General features: G+C 37.8%; 2 protein-coding genes across 3 annotated transcripts in view; both read left to right on the top strand.

Annotated features, from left to right (window-relative positions):
* The first annotated feature begins 722 nt into the window (after positions 1-722).
* On the top strand, positions 723-4110 carry LOC119024085 (C-C motif chemokine 3-like). Its single transcript, XM_037106529.1, has 3 exons — positions 723-1046; positions 3460-3583; positions 3772-4110. Exons 1-3 carry the CDS (start codon positions 989-991, stop codon positions 3866-3868), a joined length of 279 nt encoding a protein of 92 aa, XP_036962424.1. The 5' UTR covers positions 723-988; the 3' UTR covers positions 3869-4110.
* Positions 4111-5974: 1864 nt separating this feature from the next.
* vps9d1 (VPS9 domain containing 1) overlaps positions 5975-24141 on the top strand; it is a 31308-nt gene continuing 13141 nt past the window's right edge. The window contains exons 1-13 of one of the 2 annotated variants that reach the window (XM_037107764.1): positions 5975-6157; positions 8197-8269; positions 9286-9486; positions 9662-9827; positions 11572-11683; positions 14855-14917; positions 15319-15371; positions 16612-16699; positions 17013-17098; positions 18805-18953; positions 19346-19699; positions 19870-19999; positions 22289-22482. In XM_037107764.1, coding sequence (XP_036963659.1) covers positions 6065-6157; positions 8197-8269; positions 9286-9486; positions 9662-9827; positions 11572-11683; positions 14855-14917; positions 15319-15371; positions 16612-16699; positions 17013-17098; positions 18805-18953; positions 19346-19699; positions 19870-19999; positions 22289-22482 — 1762 coding nt within the window. In that variant the 5' untranslated portion in view covers positions 5975-6064. The remainder of the gene's footprint in view (positions 6158-8196; positions 8270-9285; positions 9487-9661; positions 9828-11571; positions 11684-14854; positions 14918-15318; positions 15372-16611; positions 16700-17012; positions 17099-18804; positions 18954-19345; positions 19700-19869; positions 20000-22288; positions 22483-24141) is intronic. The other variant, XM_037107765.1, reaches the window with a different exon arrangement.

Here is a 24141-nt window from a genome sequence, read left to right on the forward strand (position 1 = left end):
CCTTGCTCCAGACATTTTCAGTGGGTTGTACTCATTTTTGCATCACCCTAATTTGAGTAAAACTGAAAATTTTGTTCTCTAAGTTATACTATTAACCTTACTTTCATGTTATAAGTTAAACAGATGTTATATAAAACTTAGTCTTGTCAGCATTTTGGAAATTGCTTTTGTGTGCGTTGAGATATTGTTTAAAATATTACTTTTCGATGGGGGGGTGTACTCATTTACGCTGAGCACTGTATGTATCCCCCAGATTTGATCATTAATTCAAGACAGACAACTTTAATTGATTTTGGACTCCTGCGGGCCAGGAGGATGATATTGGAAAAAATTATTATATTGGAAAAAATTAGATGTACCTTCAAAACAGGTGTGGGTGAATGAGTTGGCATCTTGTATTGTAACGGAGAAGCCAACTTATATAACAAGGGGAAAGGCAGAATAATTTGAAGCAGTGTGGAAACCCCTAATGGAATTTCTTAGCCATCAAGGTCTATATTAGTTATGTCTAATCTAATGATGTGCTTGTTTGTTTTTGTCAAATATGTTTAGTTCATTTTATGTCTAGTTCAATTATTACACACACACACACACACACACACACACACACACACACACACACACACACACACACACACACACACACACACACACACACACTTTGCTGCACTTTGTTTTAGTCACAGTAGACAGAAGTAACTCTTAAGTTACTCCAAAATTAAAATTAGTTCTTAGCTTGATCAAATAAATGATATGCTATATGCTATCTATCACATCAAAAAAGAAAAAATATATATATAAATAATAATAATTACAGCACACAGCAGCTTCTGAAGTGCTGACTGGTGCTGAGGTGTCCCTCAACTTCCTGTCACCCAAAATTATCTATGTGAATATGAGACTATGTACCAAGACACACAGTGATCGCATCAGATAACTTTAGACAGCAGAGACAGGAGAACATCATTAAGCCTACAGTGAAGACAGCATGAAGTGCTTTACACTGGGAATCCTGCTGCTGCTCACTGTTTACTGCACTGCCATGCGTAAGTCTAGTTTCTGGATACATTTGGAGATAATTTCTATTTAGGGGTCTGTTATCTGGAATAGACTTTGTTTTTATAAATGTTATTTTGTAATTCAATTATTCCACAAGCTTGTGCATGGTTTATACAAAGGTTTCAGTAGATCATGGATATTATTGAGGGCTGTTGCCAGTTTTCTAAGTGCAAAACCAATCCACACCATTTTTTTTATTTCTTTTAATTTTGGGATTTTTCAAATGTTCTATTTTCAGTTAACTATTCAATTACATTAATGGAATTTACAATTAATGGTCAGAAATACTAAATAATATCTTTTATATATAGATATGTATATGTATATATGTATTCTTAACATATATACATACATATATACATATATATATATATATACCTATATATATATACATACATATATACATATATATATATATATATATATATATATATATAGATAGATAGATAGATAGATAGATAGATAGATAGATAGATAGATAGATAGATAGATAGATAGATAGATAGATAGATACATACATACATACATACATACATACATACATACATACATACATATATATATATATATATATATATATATATATATATATATATATATATATATATATATATATATATATATATATATATATATATATATATATATATATATATATATATATATATATATATATATATAGATAGATAGATAGATAGATAGATAGATAAAGTAAAATTTACCAGAATAATCAGCCTAGAAACAATTTTATTTGTGTCCTCAGTGGTACATTATTACAGCCCTATACACTATATGACAAAAGTCTGAAATGTGATGCAAATATAATCAAGGATGTTGTTGTCCTTACAAAACAGATTGTGAATTCAGTTAGTTCAACTGATAAAAAAAGCTTGCAATTAATTAAAAACATAGAATTAAATTGACCTAGTGGGTAAAGTGAGCCTAGTAACATAGTTAATTGCTCTGAACTGACAAAGAGTAAAGGATCCTTTGAGTTACATTTAGTGTATTCCAGCAGTAATCAAAAGGAATGGTCATATCACATCCTCTATATTGAATACAATGATGCCTGCCATTAATCTTAGATTAAACTGTCTGTTGAATTGTCTGTCATTTGTACCGTTTGCTTACTTCAGTACAAAAGTAGGACTAGGCCAATATAAGCACTGTTTTAGTGCAGACCTGTTTACAACAGCCCCCCACGCCCACCCATCCATCAAAAACATTTTGAAGAGTATGATAAATGATGTGCAGTTGGCACCTCTGCCATCAGTAAGGACCCTGCGATGAGCAGGCGACTCGTTCAGGGGTGTACCCTGCCTTCGCCCAGAGTGATAACCGGGATTGGCTCCAGTGACGCCACAACCCCTTGAAAAAGGCAGGATAAAGTTACATCCCTGCGACCCTCATGGATAAGTGGCAGATAACGGAACGGAATGATATAAACATTTAACTGCATATTGACAGGACCAGTAATCGCTGCAGATTATTGGTTAGAGCAAATTAAATTGGACTCAAAGAAAAGTGACAAATATGGCCAATTTTGACTTGATATTATCAGACTGAGAAACTCATTTCTTTCCTTAAAAGAACTTATTTGACATGGGTAACACTTTATGATAACATCATCACTACTTGATAGTTAATGTATAGTTTATTAGATTTAATACTACTACTACTAATAATAATGCATTTATTCTATATAGTGCTCTTCAGGGTACACAAAGACACATTACAGGTTAAAAAGCAGAATAATAAGAATAACACATTAAAAACATAACAACTTACATTGTTATTTAGTTAAGTAATGTCTCTGTTAAGAAACAATGTCATGGTTCATAAAACATTTATCAAGCAATTGTGAAGGTTAAAAACATCAGTTGCTACTCTCTGACAGCCCTCCAAATAATATTCATAAATGAACTAGACAGTATTTATTAACCATTTACAAATAATATAATGACCATCAATTGCAACTATCCCAAAACCACTTGCTATCAAATAGTTTGTAATGTGTTTCATTGCTTGTAAACAGTGAAATAACTATTAACTAAAGTTTACTTGACCTAAATTTGCCATTCTTTTATCATAACAGTTTATTTTTTAATGACATGACAGATATTACCACACCAAAGACCCAGAAAAAAGCCTTTGCAGTGACCTCAGGTTTCTCAATGGTACAATCATTTCTGTGACTTAGTCGTCCTTCTGCTTCCATGATTCTGATTCAGTCATGAATGACTCAGCCCACTTTGAGGATTCAGTGTGTGCCTTCTGTGTTACTGAACTCATTGTTATAAAACAGCAACTCACATGCTAACTTGTTGTGCGTTGAGGTCAGTGAATGACTGTGGTGCTAACTGATCCTTATTTCTGTTATTTTTTTCTGTTGTTTTTCAGCTCATGGAGTGAATGAAATAGCACCTGCGACATGCTGCTTTAAATTCTTTACTGGCAAGATACCACAGTCACAAATTATCTCCACCGTCAAGACTCACAGCAGATGTCATGAGAAGGGATTTGTGTATGTCTTTACTTTACTCTCACTCTTGAACTTTGTCTGTAGAATGAACAGAGCTAATGAACAGAACAAAACCTCCAGTTTTTGTCTAAGAACAACAATGCAGTACAATACTTCTAAGAAACATGACAGAGAAAATGTTCAATCTATGACTTCCCATTTCTCATTCTCATTTTTCCGTGTGTGTGCAGGGTCAGCACTGCCAGGGGGAAGGAGATCTGTGTGAGCCAGAACCTGGACTGGGCACGGAAAGCTTTTGAGCAACAGGAAATCATCAAGGATGATTGATAGTCCTCTGTATGAATCATCAAAACTCTCCAGCTACTGCGCCTCCCGCCATGACAAGCCTATGTTAGATCAGTTTTTAGTTGATAGCATCATTTTATAATAAAAGCAGGTTTGCATTGTTTACTTTTACGTAGAGACCCATAACATCCCTTAAAGCTTTGCTGTTCAATTCTTAATTTCCATTTAACATAATGTATGCATTCATGAAATTAAAATGAAAAATAAACATAAACATGAATAAACAACAGACCTGGGCCTCATTGTTGCATGTAACTTAATTTAGCTGAGAACAACCACAGATTTGTGACATTTAAGGTTTTTTTTTTTAAATAGTCTCTTCTCTTTTCAATAAAAACTGACGTCAGAAGTGTCAACATTTAGAAGAGATAACAAAACGCATGGCAAATCAATAAGAGCCTAGTGAGTGGATAACTGCAGAGTATAATGACAACAGGAAGTCATTCTTCCAGAGACTCCACAGTCCAGTATTTCAGTAGGTCACATGTATTTTTTGTAAAGCCTGAAATCTTTCATAATTTTCCAACAGCTGGTTGTTTCTTCCTGGTCTGGTCGGTTATAACTGTCGAATAAATTGTGTAATTGTTAGTAATAATAAACACCATCCCTACACATGACACAACTACTCATTAAAAACACTATAAGGCACAAAATATTAAAAACATTACTTACGCTACATATGATTTGACACACCTCCTGAACCGCCAGCAAACAATATTCATTGTGATGTGTGGCACGCACTAACTAATGATTATGTACCCTCTCGGTCAACCTTCTATGTTCCCATACAATTCTCTCCGAAGCAAACCTTCTTCTTAATTGAACATTATGCAACAATGCATTATACCATGGTCTGGGTTAATTTGGTATCGTGCTGTAGTGATGAAGTATTTTTGTAGGGTAACCCAAAGTTAGCATTGTCCTGGCTCCCTTGTCAAAAAGTGTACGAGATTTTTGAGTGTATCATACTTATAGGTTTTGTTCAGTGAGCTAATTTTCACAGATGAACACCACTTTTCTGATTTTCAAAGCGTAAAAGAATTGGCTAGAAGTAAAAAGTATTGAAGCCAATAGAGATGCATAGAGAAACACACTAAAACCACATCATATGACCTCTGATGAAGAAATGCCTCCAGGAAAAAAAAACATGAAAGAGAATAGGTTAACCCCAAATGATTAACACAGCTATTATGGTAACACTTTATAATAAAGTACATAAACATGTGAGTAGTTACTGATGACCTAATGAATCTGGAACAACTTGATAGTTAATAATGAGTAACAAGTAATTCCTGAATAACTGCGATACAAGGACTAAATAATAGATAATGATACATTACTGGATAACAGACTGTGAGATAATACATCAATGAATCATTACAAAATGATTGGTTGAGAAATATCTGTGAATCAACATCCTGACCACTTTCCTCATAAATTGTTTTCAACCAGCCACTTAGAGGCATGAAGTGATTCCTTCCTGAATCATTACAGTAGTTTCTTTTCTAGTGTACCTTCAAGTCAAGTAATACATCATACTGAATAGTTACCCAATACAAACTCACTAGTTACTATTTAACGTATTCATTAGTTACTCTTTCTTTTTCTGTACATTCATATAAAATAATACATTATACTGATTAGTTACTGACTAGTCTATTGGGTATTTCCTGATAGTTCACAATTAGTTGTTCAATAAACAGACAGAATGATTCTCAAAAATATTTGCAGATTTATATTCCCAGATTTTAATGTAATGTCCTCAGTCCACCCACAGTGTTCCAAATTACAATGACATCAATTCAAAAACTCAAGCCCAGTTGTCTGAGTTGATATAAAGCCTTCCCACAGTGTTCTCACTTATGGAAGAGACAGAACCAGTTCTAAAACATAGAAGAAAAGAAACATCAGACAGAAACTCAGGAAAAAAAAAATCACCGTAGCCTGAAAATACGTATTTTTAACAACGCTTTGAGGGACAGAATTTTTGACAGCTGCCGAGTCCTTCGCCTCTGCCACTCCTGTACAGTAGGTGGCAGTGTACATATTTGACATTTGTTTACAACCTAACCACGATTGAATACAAAGACGAAGAACAAGAAGAGGAAGACGAAGAAGAAGAAAGAGGAGGACGGTAGGCGAAGTGGGAAAGGAGAAGAGGATCCGGTCGGACTAACCATGGCAGCAGCTGATAGTGGGGCGAAGCCCCTTCAGAATGCCATGAAAATGGCCAAAGTAGCAATACAACTGGACGGAGGAAACAAACACAAGGTAGTAAGCTATACAGCTTGACTGCAACGATAACAGGAAGGTTGTTTAGCCCCACAGGAAACCGTCCGTAGTGATGTAAACATAGGGAGAGGGGCGGGAGCTGTTAGTGGGTTTGCTAGCTAAGCTGTCACTTCAGCATGTTGTTTTCATGTAATAACACACCTGCCTGGTTTGACGGTTGAACGCATTCAAGAATCTTTTTAACCCTTTCAATGTGTATTCTGTAAGTCGCACTTGATATTAAATGTGTGGACTACAATCTTAACATTTAATAATTGCTCACTATTCTTTCAGTTAATATCACTTATGTTTTCGAAAAAGACGTAGTTGGCTTGCTATTCCAAAGTCCCTTTTATAGTAAGGAGTTTTCTTTTATTCAATACAATTATAATAATGAGTAAGTGCTTATCATACAGCACTCAGAACTTTGTTAATGTAACCTTTTTAGCATGACCACTAAAATTGAGCAAAAATGGCAAATTATATTTTTGATTCTGACTTGTTACCGTCACTATTGTATTTAATTACTACATAGCCATTACCAATGAAACAGAAAAGGAAAAGGAAGCAGTAAATTGACTCTCCATGCATTATACCTACATATCCTGTTCAAGTTAGTGGGCTCAAGCCAAGGGCTGACATTCATCTTCACTGGGGGAACACAAAACACTCTCAGGAGAAATTCCTGAATGGGACACCAAAGGTGCCATCATAAGTCCTGTTAAACTAAATGTATACATAGGAAAAAACGATTACCTGGCTTACAATTAAAATGTACTGTCTAATGAAAGATAAGTAACCTCAGGTTTGTACCAGTGTGTTAAAAGTACTAATATTTGGCTCAGATTCAACTGTGAGGTTAAAGGCAGAACAAAAATGCAGTCATAACTTTTCTTGTGGTTTAGTTATTGAGGCAAATTATTAAAATTAGATTAGATGGGCTTTATTTATCCCACAGCGGGGAAGTTCACATGCTACAACAGCTCAAGAACATTCAGTCCATTTACAAGGATGAGATTTTAGCAGATATATTTTATTGACATCATAGGGAACACAACATTTGTAAACGTGACACTCCTGAATAATTTAATGGAAAACCCGGGAAATTTTCTAGCCGTGTTTGTCGTGATAAAACCAGTGGTTTTTAATGACAACTTATGACATCCACAGCAGTGTCTGTGGTGACAGAAAGAGGGAGCTATTTTAAGCAAAACACTGTGTTTTTCTAACCCAAACCCAAAGCTTTTTTTTCTTAAACCTCAAACTTTTTGACAAGAGAGAAAACAGAACTTAAAGTTATCCATTGCAAATTAGCTACTTACTACAGCCCACCAGCACCACACTGAGAGAAGCTCCACAGAGACAGGTGTGTGAGGTGCAGGTTGATTGGCAGTGGACCAAACCACTGTGAGGCAAATGGAGGGGGACACACCAATTTTTAGAAACGTAGAAACACATTGTGCCACATCTTTAATTAGCACAAGTATTTTCATTGCATATTATGATATAGTTTCAGATTATATGTTTTCTTTGATGAAGGTTACTGAGTGGGACATATCTCCATTTATCCAAGAATGTGGGGCTCTGAATCCCCTTGCACCCCCTTGTGATTTCCACCTATGGTCAGGCAAGAGGCAGTGTACATTGGTCTACCACTGACCCTACTGACCTCTACTGTCAGCTTAGTTTAAAATACGTGTCAGCACTCAGTCAGTGAGAATTACAGAATACAATTACAGAATACATTTTGAAATGGCCAGAAAATTTGGCATCCAGACAGTTAACAAGCAACACATATCACAGCACTATATGGATACTACTACTTTAAGAATTGCATCACAACCTGCAAGGATATTCTGAATAATCTGTGAAATACAACCGGTGAAACTGAAACTTTTACATTGTATCCTATTCTGGTGTGTTACTATTGCCATGTCTTGTGGGCAGTAGTTCTTCTTCCTCCTCTTCCTCATATTATTATGTGGTTTACTGTATACCATAATGATAAGAATATAATACATGCTTGTGGTCTTTTGCAGGAAGCTTACTGTGAATACCTCCGGATTATCAGCTTCATATCACATGCACTTTTGGAGGAAGCTGGGTCACAAAGTAAGAAATCAATAATGACATACTATACATGACCGATTACAAATATGTACTGTACTTTATGATAAATGATCTAACTTTATGATCTATTACATCTTTAGTATGTGTACTCAATTTTGCATACTGTGTGGGGGGTGGGATCAGCTACTGGAAGTAGCTGATCTAAATGTTGATTCCTTCCTTTATTATCATATATGGTTGTTATTAGTGATTATTGATTATAACTTTTCTAAAAAAGTTCATGTTGTTATTGACTGATGATTAGACAGCTTACTATGTGTAACCTGTATTTACCAAAGACATCAACGTAACTGACATTGTTATTGACTTTGACTTGTTGCTCAAAGATACTATAGATCACTATAGCTTAACAGTTATTACCCAAATGAAGGTTATCATCAGTTTTTGATGAAACTCTTCAGAGGAAGCTGCATGTAATCTGATAAATTGTCTCCAGTGATGTCACACAGTGTCTATGTGGCATGTTTGGTAATGTAGGCACCAGTTTCCAAGACATAACTTTGTGTCCTGTGTGTGCAATGAAATCACACATGTTGAATGATCGTCTAGGCAGTTATGTAGGTAAATTGTTTCATATGCTGCATGTCATGTGGTGGCATCTTTAATTGAACTGCAAGTAGTGATATCAGACACTACCGGACCATAATGAGGATCTCAGCTGATTCTGATGAGAGGTTTATTAATCAAGAGAAAAGCCTCTTAGGTTTGAAATGTGGCATAAATGGATTGGAGGGTGGGACCACTAAAGACTTGCCTTTCGGGGGCTAGCAGAACACAAGCAATTTCCCTCTGCCAACATAGTTAATCATTATTACCAGACTTGAACTAATCAGCGTAAATACAGTAGCTGATTGTTAGCACACAATTAAATCAGATATCAAATGCCATGTGATGATACCATTAATCATTCAGTGATTTTCTCAAAAATGAATATATAAAAAAAACAACTACCACAACTTCCACTGTCTTCTCTTTCTTTCTTTCTGCCCCTGCCTCAGAGGAGAGGGAGATGGATGCAGTGGAGGTGGAGCGCATGTTGAGGCTGGCTGAACAGTGTCTGGAGCGAGCCAAGTCATTTATAGGGAAGAGTGCCGACCCCCCTGACCCTGCTTCCATCTCTGCATCCTCCTCCTGTTCACCTGGCCAATCAAAACTTCATCAGACTGCTGTCCTCCCAACCACCACTGCTTCCAGCACTGGTATGTAAATACATCCCCTCCAATCATAAGTAACTCTTTATCAACTAACCATTAAATCACTTTTAACTTGGAGTCTGCCCCGGGGGTCACAAATCACAACTAGCCAATGTATAGCCACTTGATTTTGTAGTGTAAGTCAATCACCATACTAGTCTTTCTGTTTGCCCTCTTACAGTCCTTCCATTCGATATTCCCGTTGACACAGGGTGTCAAGCAACCAGCCCAACAAAGACTGGCCACCACAGGGTTTTGTCAGATGGTGGCGGAGAGCCCCCCCCTTTTCTTCCTCCTGAAATATTTCAGAGGCTGCAAACAGTGCAGTCACAGGACACAAGCAAAAAGTAAGGGCCGTTTTTTATCAGGGAGGACAATGATTGCTCCAGTCAATGACAGATATTCTCTGCAGTGAACAACACAGCACAGATAACAGTCTTTTCTTGGAACCTGTCACTTCTAGTTTCTACTAAAAACACAATGTTTTGAACTGACCAAGCAGTTCAAACATATTTGTCCAGTCTGTATCGATGTCTAAATGTTAAGTTGGGACAAAAAGATATTAAATGGCTCCATAAAGCTTGTTCTGCTTTATCCAAGTCTTTGGAAGCCCCAAGATCACAAATTGATTTTAAAATACATTATTTTACACCCTTTGACGCTCACACACCCACATCAGACTCTTTTTGTTGTCTTTCGGCTAAAGTGAAGGTTTTGGGTTAAAAAGGGTATAAATAACAGAAATGTTCTATTCACTATGAGGCTTCACCCAGCTTTCCAAAGTGACTACATTTTCATTTTTAACTAATCCTTTCTATAGAAAGGAGAGCATGAAGTGTATATTAGTGTTCAAATGGAACAGGTTTCTCCATCCATTGTGTATAACCCAGTGCAGTTGAAAGTGTGTTATCACATTAGTGACTATGCTTTTGTTGAACCTAACTGACTATTGCCTTGCTGTTTGAACTTTACATTTTAGTCAAATCTGAATGTCAGGATGCACTGTGAACACTTAGATGTCACATACAAATTCAATATTCACATTACACACAGTAACATAGCTGTCACCCTTGTTCAAAGTCTAAGATAATTGGAAAGTCTCTTTTAAATCCTTATGCATCATAAAGGTCCTTTACAATTATATGAAATAAAAAAGTTTGTATTAATTCTTCCAAGACTAAAACAAACATAAGTAAATGAAAAAGAGTTACTGTGCTTGCTCTCTCACATTCAGTGGGAAAATATTTTTAGGAAGTTTTTTAAAAATATAAAACATGGCTCCATATTTCTCTGTTGGCCTAATCCAAGTCTTAAGATCATAAACTATTTGAATATTTATTTACACCCTTGACGTGCTGCTCAGCTGGTGTACCCACTCCAAACACTTTTAGCTTAGTGGGTACAGTGAATATTTAGGCATATCAAAGGAATGTCAATAACACCTTTTTAAATACAATTCAGGATCTCAGGGCTACTGGAGATTTTATTTTTAAAAGAAAGATACCTGCTAAATTCAGCTATTTGGGAGAATGCTGCAACAGTATTCTGTTGTCAAGCCTTAGAATTTTATTGTGGACTAACCAGACTTTCAATCAGTGGGAGGCGTAAGTAGAATTTCTTTTTTGGGTGAACTTATTCTCAATTCAGTTATCTAACTTTTAGACCTGTGGTTTGAAATACAATTAGAATATTTTTACTCTTTAATATGGTTTCCAATGCATTAATAATACTGCTCCTTTGTACTGTCAGTCTGAAAATCTTTTCTTTTTATGCCTAATCATTGTCATCAGTTTTCACCGTACAGTGATAGAAATATTCTCAAAAATATTAAATATAACTCGCAGTCTTCTCATGAACATATGGGAATGCTGTTAGTACTTGTATGAGCTTTTTATCAGAATGTCAGCCATGTAAATTTGAAATATTTAGTAGTCTCAAATGAAAGTAAGAGTCTAAACTGCTGTAAATGATCATTAACCATTTACCAAATGATAAGAAGAATAATGATCGTTTTGCCGATAGACCTTACGTGACATATTGCTTGTTTGTATTTTTATTTTGTGTTTGTATGTGCGTGTGCATGCTTCCCAGGGAGCTGACACCCATTGAAGAAGCATCACGTCTGAACCAGAAGTTGAAAGCCAATTATGAAGCACGTCTTGCAAGGCTCACACCTGGTCAGGCCTACCAGAAGACGTCTTTGGTATGTGACTTTATGTTTTTTGTGTGTGTTTGAGTGTGTTTGACATACAGACCTCGTGGCTCAGGTTAATTTAATATTATAACAATAATGTTAATAGCTGACTTGAGCTGAACCAAATTGATTTGAAAAGACATGACTTAGACCTAATCTTTTAAACCAGAATCTTCACATTCATTAATTTGGGATCTTGAGGATTCCAGAGACTTGGATAAAGCTTGACGAGCTGTATGGAGCCATTTAATGTTTTTTTTATGATTCAAAACAAGCTAACACCCCTTGTTTTTGTAAGCTGCCTGAACATGTTGCAAAATCAAACAGGTTACATATCACTGGATGTTATATGATTGTGTTCATTGTTTACATGTTACCTTTCATCATATGTTGAAGTAAAGCACTAGATCTTGTACTTTGAACTTAGGGATCATAGAACTATGAATTGATTTTTATCACTTGGTCATCTGCTTGAGGGCAGCTGTTGGTTTTCTCTCTTGATGGCATTTTGCAATGGGATGGTTGGTTGTAGTAATTCTCTTGATTACCAAGAGAATTAGTACAAACTACAGTTACTCAGGATAATCCACTGACCTTGTTGTGAGCTGTTTTATATAGGAACTATTTTCTTTCCTCCAAACTACACGGCATTCATATTATCATGCAGAAGGAAACAGTTTGAGATGTAAACATTAATTGCATCCTCCTTGGCTCAGCTATAACGCTAGCTAGCTTAGTTGGCTTGGCTAGTTAGCCTCTTGTCCATGAGCAGATGCTCACTTCCTTCTGCATGAAAATTACTGAAAGAAAATAGTTCCTACAGGAAACTGCTCACAACAAGGTCTGCGGTTTAGCTTGAGTAAGATGCAGGTCAGGCCTTCTGGAAAAAAAATTACTGTTCAGTCTACAATTATATTGTTGGCGCTTTGAGTACCACAAGCCAAGTTCCACGGAAAGGGATTTAGAATTTCTTGTGGTACTTCCGGTCTGATATCTTGCCGCATCTTGATGACGAATGAATACCTGCGGGAGGTGGGAGTCAGTCAGCAGTGTAGTGATCTCTGTACCACGTGGTTTGTTAAATAGATAACACCTCAGCTAAAAAGCAGCACTTTCTCCTCCAATCATAGTTGTCTCAGTGGTGAAAACAATCGCCTTACAGTAAAATAATGGTGAGCGATGGACACAAGACGATAGAGTGAAGAGACATGCTCTGACCTGAAAACGCTTATCCCGATATTCACTTTGTGTTTCTTTGGAGACGTTCTCATTCACGTGAACTCGTCATTCAGACACGGAAAATGTTTCAGCCTCAAATGGAGCTCCGGGCTTACTGGAGAAAACTAAAGGCTTTTGTAAAGGTAATGTAAGTCGCCTAAATGAAAGCTAATTAATGCTACGTAGGCACACCGAACTGTTAGCCAGCGCTTATTTAATGTTTTAACAGAGGCAACATTCAGTTTCCAGACGTCAAAGCCACAGAACGGCCCGGCACCACCGTTAAACTGTTTGCTCAGGATGTCAGTATCACAGCACTCACAGGAACTTTATTGGGTGATGCAAACCACTCTGGCCGGGATCACCTCAGTTTAATACCGTCTTTAGCTCGCGGAAGAAATAGCTGTAGTTTAGCTGTAATTTAGACTTTTGATCATGTTGCGTTTTCCCTGTCTTTGTGGTGCAGGCGGTTAACATGGTGATGCTTGCAGGGCATGAGCGCGGAGCGAGCGGGTAGCGGAGCGTGCGAAATACAGTCGGAGCGCAGAGCGGGTTTTAATCCAAAGGCCAGAGCGATGGCTCCGTTTCGCTCCAGTTCTGTTCCGATACCGCTGGCAGTACAAGGCCATCCACTGGCTCAAACAGACAGAACACAGAAAGAGGACGAGGTGACAGCCCAAAACAATCTACCGTTCTTTACAAACTGAAAAGGGTTTCAATCGACAGGCTCTCTCTCCAGCAACAAGGCCACTGCATGTCAGTTTAGGCCACATCGGGCAGTGTGTCCCAGGCTAATTCGGTGGAAAACGTTTGGAATTGCTGCCTCTCATGAATTTGAGCAAGCGTGGAGCGATTTCACCGGAGCTGAATGAAATTTTAGGTGAGCGGGGAGCGGTCTGTGAGCGGAGCTTTCTGGTGTAACTTTGAGCGATGGAGCAAAGCAGCGAACACCCACGAAAGCGGGGAGTGGAAATTCTCGCCGCTCAGCTCCGCTCACATGCTCTGGATGGTTGCTTCTTAACGCTTTTATGCGTAATTTATCTCAAAGTAAAACCTTTTTTGTTCCAATGCTTGTGATAAATCATGCCAACAAAGTTTTTTCCCCGCAAGACATTACTTGGCAGAAGTTGTGTAGCATCTGTATCAAAAGTAATTCAAGAATAACTGTACAGTCATTTTAACTCTCTGAAAACCAGACAAGTAAACACAATACTTTTAAATTACTTTAAACCAGATTTTGATAACATTTTTGTCTATGACTGAAAATGCATATGTCCATAATGGTGGATGTTATGCAGCAAAGGATATATTCTGACCATTGGACCTATATTTAGGAAAGAAAAGAAATGCCTACTTTTTAATTAACTTTAACTTTTAAACTGTAAATTATATCATTATTTGAAATAAAGCATACTAAATAAAGCAGATCTAAAATAAAAAAAAACTGCAGAGTATGCCTTTTGTGCGCCATGTCCACTGGAGAGGAAATATGAATTTTCAGTCACATAACAATTGTACAAGAATCTGGATAAAAGTGTTGTAACTCCATGGTTGAAAATGGCGTCTGTGTATCTGTCTGCTGTAGTGTGCAAAGTGTTATATTACTATTAGCAAACCACCATTTTGATGACTTTGTGAGTAGATTGTAGATGGGAATGAGGATAAGACGTGGCATAGTGACTGGCCTCACTATGTTGGTTGTACAGTATGTGTATATTTCTCTCAATGCTGAGAAGATAGTGATGGCTATGTCAGACTGTCAGTAGTAACTGCCCGAATTTTGGTCATACTTAGAAAACTTACATAGTTTTCCCACCTTATGTTTGTTCTGAGTTAAACTGGATTTTTCTCTACAGGGGCAATTTGCATATTAAAACAACATATTATATTGTTCCTCGGACATATTTAAGTGCATGAATACATGTGTTTAAAGCGATTTCCTCCCCTCTTTTTCCATTACAGACACTTTCTCTTCAGAGGCAGATGATGGAGAACCTCATTATAGCCAAAGCCAGACAGGATGCTGTATCCTTCTGTTGTCAGCTGGTGTCCTATTTTGCTGTGTGGTAGAAAGTTGAAAGCTAGATTTACTGAAATCAGCATTTTTTTTTTTTTCGCTTAAGCACCGTGTGATGTGTTATTCCTTATATCTCACGTAAACATTTTCCAAGCTTTCCAGTTCCCTTAAGTGGGCGCAGTGAGATGTGTGCAGGAATGGGCAGGTGACAAATATTCGGAAGCCATTGGAATAGTCATAGGAAACCTTATCTATTAATTTGACAGACTCCTTAGAGCTGACAAAATGGAATTATGCTTACAGAATATTGGCCTTTAGGTCATTGGCTGTTTATGATATTTCTGGTTTGTTGTAATGATTCCCCTGATTTGTTTGGACATCAGTTTCTTAATGACCATTGTAACATTAGCTCCAGCGGAAGATGGAGGAGAGAAGACTAAGACTACAGGAAGAGGCCAACAGGTACACCATGGTTATCCACACTAAAAAGTGTTGTGTTGATGCCTCTTTACTAGTATGCATGTTACTCAAACACATAGATATAATCACCTATTGAAAGGGATCCAGAACTTTGCTGCAACATAAAATTGCCATTTGGCTAACTTGTCTTGACTAAATTCAGTTTAGCTATTGTTTTATGTACCCTGTCTTAAGGTAGTTCCTTCTAGGCTTCCTAAGCTTTTAGATAAAAAAGTGCATGTAAAAGCCTCGCTGAAAAGTCTGTGGCATTATGAATTAATGTTATTATCTAAGATTAAAGCACTCTGTAAATTCTTGGAAAAGGTTACGTAAATGTTAGAAATTCGGTTTTGCTATTCCACCAAAAATACCCACTGAAAAATATTAGAGAGTGAAAACGCTGGTTAATTTTTTCAGATTATGAGTATTTTTTTTAATAGAAAGTGAAATATGATGGTCTGGTACATGTACTGGCATTCTACTTTGCATTCACACAGAAAATGTGTGAAATAAATCAGCTTTTCCATATTTTTGGTTGATGGCGACCGTTAGTGCCATGTATTTTCATACCCTGTTATCATGTATACAATAATAAGCTATCAGAATAGCTACTGATTATTGACCAATTCATATAGACATGTCTGAAATTTAATGGCCTTTAATAATTCCATGTCACACCGTAAGAGCTGTACAGAGAAACAGCAAAACATTTCTTTTCAATCAATTAACTGTTACAAAAAACAAACAAACCAAATCTCTACACACTGGCTAATTAGTCAGTTAAACCAACAGATAAATAACAGATGTCATACATTGTTCCCTCTCTGGAGACATGAAACAGTACGATAAAAAATCTTTTTGATGCTTCTCTATTCAACCGTCTTCTGCCGTTATCAGATGGAGTGCACCATAAAGCTCACGAACATAGCAGAGTAACATCCGGATTTTTCTTTCAAAATAAAATGTCCAAAATACACACAAATATAGAAAAAACTGATCAAATCAAAGGCAACACAAAGGATACTAAAATAGAGTCCTTTACACTCTTGCTCAGTCACTTCCAAAATAATGCATTGTAGCTCGAAAGAATGTTGATACTTAGGATAATAATAAGGATAACTGGTCAATATGCTTTCAGTAATACATAGTTAGCTGACTGGTATTGCCATTCTGATTAGTTACAGCGCAGTGAAGCAAGTAAAGATGTTCAAAATATTTTTTGTCCGTGTTTTTGTAATTACAGGAGATTTGCAGCATCTGGCGCAATGACTGCAGAGGAACAAGAGCAGCATATTCTCTATACAAAAGTACTGGAGTATGAGCAAGATCATGTACGTATGCAAGTAATCATTAAAAATGTGTTAAAACCATTTGAATGAAGACATCACAAGTTACCTTAGCTCCAAGTGATGCCTTTAGTAGCACTTGCTTGGTCTGGCCAGCAAAGCCTGAGTATTCAATATATGGCAAACAACACTAGACTTATGTGTAGCTGTTTTCATCTTTCTCAACTGATGACAATAATTGTCAGATTTTGTATTCATTAGTTTTATATTGATCTGTTAAATTAAAATGAGTCAACCAATCAGTCAGTTATTTGAAATACTAAATGTAGTTGCCACTGATTTTTTTTTGTCTCCTTAGGATTGGCCCAAACTGTGGAAAGCTAACATGAAGAAGAATCCTGACGATGTCACATTAGTGTCAGGTCTAGTCTCGTATCTGTTAAGGTAAGTGTCTGTAACATGAGCATTTCAGATACAGTTAAAGGTGAAATTTTAGTTCTTCTCCCAGTGTGATCCAGTTTTTAGATGTGGTAAATCATTTTTTTTTTTTTTCAGAGGTACGCTCAGAGAAGTAAAATGGTTTTGTTGAAACTGAAATTCAGGGAGAATTTCCCTGGACCTGAAAGACCTTGCTCATGCAAACTTGTAGAATGTTTGTAACTAGTTAGTGTTTCCCACAGAATCAGACTTTAATTGTGGCGGTGGCTGTCCAGCTGGGTTGCCATAGAGCATGCACATGTGACTCCCGCCAATCGAGCTGACTAACTTTCAGGTTTAGCAAGCTAACTTGGATTGGGATAAAATGTAACCGAAAGGCTCTTCAAGACTCTCCAAATTGTATTGGACCAAAATGCTCAGATTCTGACAATAAAATTAGTTATTTTGTGGGGGTTATGAGGCTTTATTTTTCACAGTGTTAGCTGTTTGAAAAAAAGTCCCCAGTGCAGTGATGGTCTAGTACATGTACTGGCATTCTACTTTGTATTCATACAGAAAATGTGTGAATTCATAGACATGTTTGAAATTTAAACCAACATGCAGAATTTGCCTGCTTAATTGTATCTGGATGGTACTTGTATGTCAGAGTCTCTTTGTAGTAGACCCAGAATTACGATGGTTTGACTCTTTAACTGCTGTTTAATGGCCTTTAATAATTACATTACAAACAGTCAGTGGGTAAATGTTTAGATCAACAGGAGAACACTGGGGGAAACCCGTTGGAAAAAAGACAGACGTCGTCATCATGATGTGTACCATCACTCCTCTTTAGGATCTGCAGTGCCGGCTTCCTGTGTGAATTACACACTGGTTCGTCTTTACAGGGGAGTTGCTTGGCACTGTGTGGACAAACAATGGTGGAGAATTGGTGAACTGTGTTGCAGCGATAATGTGGCCTCTCTTGTGAAAAGGGCCATCGTTTGATGGTTCAAAAAGTCAACTCAGTCTTGCTTTATTGCATAATCCCTGTCCATACACAGTGGTTCAGAAGTGTTTGTGTTTAGTTATCTTTTGGGAGGTCTTGTGTTGGTATGACTCAAGTTGTTACTTAACTTAAGTTGAAGCCAATACAACAGCTCTTCAATATACAGAATATATACATAAAAATCACATTTGTATGTCTGGATTCTGTGGTTGAAAAGCTTATTTAGAAGTGAATGATTTACTCAAGGTTGTCTTTGTGTAATTTAATAGATTTGTGTGGTAAAGCAAAGGGCAAAAAGAGGTAACCAACTTCAGCTGAAAAGCCAGCCACATCCACCAAGCAAACCGATTTTAACAAAACTATCCAGCTGACCAGGCAGCCTTGCATGTACCCACATCACAAGACATGCGTCTGGGGAGCACAGAGTGCTACTGTGCACTTTCACATTAATCAGTGAGGTCACTGTTTAAAAAGTAAGTCAAACAGTTCATAGTTGGGCCAAGTCTTAAATCAGAGTGCAAAAAGGTACAATAAACCACAAGGTTGTGGGTCAGTCACGTGAAATAAAACAGTGCAAGGTAATCCAAGGTAACTATATGTGCAATTAAATGCAAATTAACAATGTTGCTACTACAGATTACTCACAGATTTTGTAAAGCCATGTATCAGTTTTTTAAAAAGTCTATATTTATTGTTTCATTTCGTTGTGTTCAAACTATATCCTCAGCCGGTCTGACCATCCAGTGGTGAAGCTGCTGAGGAAACACCAGTACCGACTTTACAACAGGCTCTACCCCATCGTCAGTAAAGGCCTCCCTCAGAGTTCTGCTCTGACACTGAGCCCATCACGCAGCACTCATAACCTTCTTCATCCAGGTAGGATCCAAGCCTGGTGCTACTGTGGTGGACTGCTTGTCTTGAATGTGTACAAGGCATTCAAGATAAGACCTGAGTGGTTCAAATCATATCTAAACCACAAATTACTAAAGGTATGACTTATTATTCATCCTCTGCTACTTTCCCTTTGGGTGTCCCTCAAGGTTCTATCTCAGGTTCTCTTTTATTTTCAGCTGCCTGCTAAATCAGAAGTTAATTGTGTATGGCCACGCCACTATCATGGCTAAAAGGAATGCACATGTAATTACTGTAATGCACAAAGTAAATGTAAAGGAGCCATGCTGTGCCCCTGTTAAGCTAATGGTTATATCACTTAAGTAAAAGGCACTACCTTTTCTTTAATACCTTTGCCAACTTCATTGATCATACAGAGAACCTGAGGAAGCCAACCAGGACTCTAGCCAAGAGCACTAGTGGCCAGATCTACAGCACTGGCTCTTCCCCCTCACTCTCTCATGACCCTGACTCCAATTATGACGATGAGGAAGTAGGGGAGCCTCACGCACAGGTCTCGGTGGATCGGGAGAACTCATTTGAAGATCTGGAGCAGTTCTTGACCCAGTTGGACTGGGCCCAGCCCCACAGCAGCACAGATGATACTGGCTCAGATTTAGAGCTGACCTATGATCAGTCGATGCAGGACGAGAGAAGCATTCAGGAGATGGAGATGCGAGCACTGACGGAACACTTGAAGGCCATTGTCAAAGACATTCATATTGCAATTGGTGAGCATCATGATAGAGGATGGATGTGCTTTTGATAGCATATGCTGAATATGTCTTACACGTGAACAAGAATTTCCTGTTTTTTATTTAAAACTTTAAGGCAGAATTTTACATACGGTCACTGGAGTCGTTGCTGGATATTTACCGGTAGTGGTGTTTCTTTGTTACAGATCAGCTCCTGTCACTGTGTTTGCTGTCCTTTGAGTGTCTAAACACTGCCAGCTCTAAAGACCTGTGCCTTGCCAGCATAGAGGAAGCCTTCTTCACGCCACTTTGGAGCGCCCTGTTGGCTCTTTTCAGGTAAGAGTTAATTATGGATTATGGATCTTCTTCCTTCTGTTTGGATAAACAGACTGACCTCTTCAGCCTCTCTCCCAGTCTCCTGCTGGGAGTGCCTGTGGGCTTGTTAGGTAGAGTGGAGAGGAAAGCTGCCGATGGGTGGTCCTGCCCCTGCTCTGCCACCTGGTCTGTCCACTCTACCTACTGAGCCCAGAGACACTACAGCTGCAAGAGCCAGTCATGGTGGTTTTTTTTACCAGGGCAACTGGTACAGCTCACAGTCTGCTGCATCAGTTCCGCTACTGGCTTATAGAAAATCTATAATTGCTACACAGGAAGAAGCAGTTTTAGAATGTGTGGGATGTGTCAGTGAGGTTAGGATTACTAGAACAGAATATTCCTTTATTGCCACTATGCACATGTAAAATGACATTTTTAAAGGTTTAAGGATTGTAACATTTGAATGCTCGAGGTGTATAAACTCAGTTGCCTGTTTGTAAGGTACACTTAGCTAAAGCTAATGTAGTCTTATGCTATGGTCGTGCATGAACAGGTATTAACTTCTTTTTCTATTATTTTGTCCACCCGGTTTATAATGATAAAGTTAGAATCATCATCAATGTAATTTAAAAAAAACACCTCACTGTGTAACATAGTACAATTCAACACAAGCACAAACTACATCCCAGAAAATGATTGTTAAACTGAATTAACATCTCTAAAACATGTTGATGAAGGTTCTCAGTCATCCAGGTCATGGTAAAAGTGTTACATCATAGGCAACCTGTTTCAGTTTCTTGAAGATGTTTCACCTCTCATCCAAGAGGCTTCTTCACTTCTTACTAACTTGAGGGGAGTTTCAGGCTTTAAACTTGGCAGGCTTGTATGTGGGCTAGTGCTGTCACGATACCAACATTTTGGTATCGGTACCGGTACCAACATGCATTTCGATACTTTTCGATACTTTTTGATATTTTTCAATACTTTTGCACACTCAAAAAGAAGAAAAGAAGAGAACACAAAAAATGTCATTACTGACTTTATTTTAATACAAAATCCTACAACAATAACATATTAAACAGTAAATAGAATAAAATACCACAAAGACAAGCTTCTCTAAAAATGTTGTGAAAAGGATAAGAGGAAGATAGGAAAGTAATTCAAGATAAATGGTCTACTTTGTAAATTGTAATGTAAAAGTATTAGTGTTTAGTTTGCTTGCACATGCAAAAATACAACAGCATTCAGTAAAGGGAATGATTGCTCATTCATTTTTGATAAATTGTTTGATAAAAACAATGTTGTGTGTAATTTAAATGAACCAAATTATAGATACAAGATGGATAAAGGCGCAGCCTATGTGGATTGCATTAGTGTACATTTAAATTAATTGGGTGTTTTTAAAAAATAAATAAATAAATGAGAGCACAAACATGGTGGACTTTTAGGAAGTCAGAAGGAGTTCAGGCAGTCCGTACTGTTCATATTTATGATTATACTGCACATAAAGTGAAAATTACATTTGAATCGCTAGTATTGTGTCCTATAAATACAGTGTGGGTCAAAATCTCTGATGACCAGCATGTGGCAGTGCTTCTCTGTTAGTGTCTTCTCAGCTTACTGCGACAATAATGACATTTACTGAGTGTGTCTACCTCTTTTCACATGATTGCAGGACATCTTACAATGCCATATGCAAATATATCATTCATTCCTACTCTAGATGATACCTTTTTGTTTGTGAGTAACTTCGAAGTTACTTGACTTGTTGTGTGGTCTTATTCTGACCCATCTGAAATCAAAATAATGCCAACAAAAGTTACCTGGCTCATCATAGACTGACAGACATTGAGGTGTTACAGGTTTAAGGAGCACAATAACTGATAAAGACAGACTCATATTTTCCTTAATTCTTCTGGCCAGAGTTCATGAATATTGATAAGGCTAGGTTTACTATATGTGGCCCCCTGTGATGTCTCTGCAGCCTCTGCTGCAGGCTTCTCACCCATAAGCACAGCTATATTGTTCAGTTGGAACAAATACCCAAGCTACCTAAAGGTCCCCCTGCAAATGTTTTTCCTGTCATCAACTTGGCATTGATGTTTTTCCATCTTGCCAAAAATTAAATCTGGAATGCTTGGCTCATCTGTACCCATGGAATCTGTCAAATTAACCAGTCAGCTACAGCAACTTAGTCCTTAGTTAAAATACTGTTCCCCTTCCAAAATGCCTTTATTGTGTGCCTCACTTATAAACACCCATTTTGTCCCATGTTTTTTAACTCTGCTACCGTTTGTCTTTATTTCTCAGGAGGGTCAACAGGGAAAGAGAGCAGGCCTTTGAGATGAGTATGAAGCTGTACCAGGATGCCTCGCCTGCAATTGTTGGTGTTCCCTTGAATCTGTTCCCCCAAGAACTTGGCTCCTACCCCTATGAGTCTGCTGTTCAGGAGCTTAAGCTTCTCATTACAGATTGCTGTCCACAGAGGAAGTTGGAATGTATTGGTGAGTCAGATTTTGTTGATTGTGTTATATGAGGCTGACTTTCAGGACAGATGGCTTGTCTTGGAGTGTATTCATTCACTCCCAAGAAGGAAAACCACCCTTTCCTTTACTATTACCCCAGACTTAGTGCTGACTCTCATCCAAGCCACTTCAGACTCTTTTTTTTCACGTTATCTGTAGGTCTTGAGAAGTCTAAAACACTGAATTTAGTTTCCCAAAAAGTGGGATTATTTTGACAGCAAATTCTGTAACTGGAAGCTGTTTAATATCTTTATACTTTTGAATATATGATAGTGAAATTGCTATCAAACTGCATTCTATGCAATTCAGGTATTAATGAGTGAGTGAGTGAAACAACGTTACATGATTGGTCAAGGCAGTTGAATAGCATTTGCTCATTGGCTGATGGCCTTTCAAAATTAAGCTGCACAAGTAACTAATTTCATTTGAAAAATACCGCACGCTGGAAAAGGTTGTTTTTTACACGTGAGTATTTCCATTCCAGAAATGCATGTTGTAAACTCTTTCACTGGCTGCCCCATTAACGAATTGGCAACATTTTAGCACCATGACCAAACATGTTTCAGCCATATACTAGGTTTTGGCCCGGTTTTGTTGGGGATCTATTTACTCCTGAAGTAGGCGGTTTAAATGTCATGAGGCACCATATATGATTACAATTAGATCTATGGAATGCAGGCAATGTTCACCTGAGCTTCTTTAGACACATCAGTTTTTTAGGTAAAAGGAAGGGTGACTTTATTTTATCCAGCTGAATTCGCATTAGCTGCAGTGTGCACCAACAGCCACCAGATGGCACACACGAGCAGTCAAGGACCGGACCGGACAGGTTAAACGAACCATCATTCTGATTAATAGGTGCTTGGGTGTGAGTGGCTGAAGTGGCACAAAGTGAAAATGATGGGCTAGTTTTGGACCGATGGTCTTGAAAAAGGTGTGAGGAGCTTTGCTTGCGCATCTCAGAGCAGCAGAAAGACTTTGCAGTAATAAATGTCAATGGGCCCTTGATCTTAAGTCAATGTCACAGTGTTTAACCGACTATATAGAGGGCTTGGTATTCATATAGTGAGGGGCACCTTCATAGGCAGGTTCACAACACGTACACTGTGCTTTCATGATTAGCGGCTGCGTTCAGTGATTTAAAAGTTTCCTTTCTGATAGTTCTCATTACCTGTCCAGTGCAATCAGAGTTCCGAGATCCGCACACGTCATTACACACACAGACAAGCACTGCAGCGCACCTTCTGCTCCAGTAAAATTGTGCTTTCACAATACAGAGTGTTTAGCAGGAAACATCAGCGACTAGCACCTCTTATTCATCGTCTTCCAGCCCGGTCATTTCCAGCAGCCACTTGAAATGCAAAAGGCACTTACCAGGGTGTACGCTCTGTTGTGGGCTACTGTAGAAATATGGGGGTCCAACAATGTGACCTCCATGGATAGAGACCCACTGTTATATTCTATTTCTGCCAAGTCTGTCTTGCTTGATGCCACTACATATTACACACTGTACCTTTTTTAATGTTTTGTCACTCACATTTTTCATTTGATAATAAACTGTGACCCCCCCAAACAAAAAGGGTCAAATCCATAACTTGTCCAGTGGAGATAAATTAGAGATCAATACAAAAATATGGA

The sequence above is a fragment of the Acanthopagrus latus genome, chromosome 8 (genome assembly GCF_904848185.1).
Source record: "Acanthopagrus latus isolate v.2019 chromosome 8, fAcaLat1.1, whole genome shotgun sequence".
NCBI classification, from domain to species: domain Eukaryota; kingdom Metazoa; phylum Chordata; class Actinopteri; order Spariformes; family Sparidae; genus Acanthopagrus; species Acanthopagrus latus.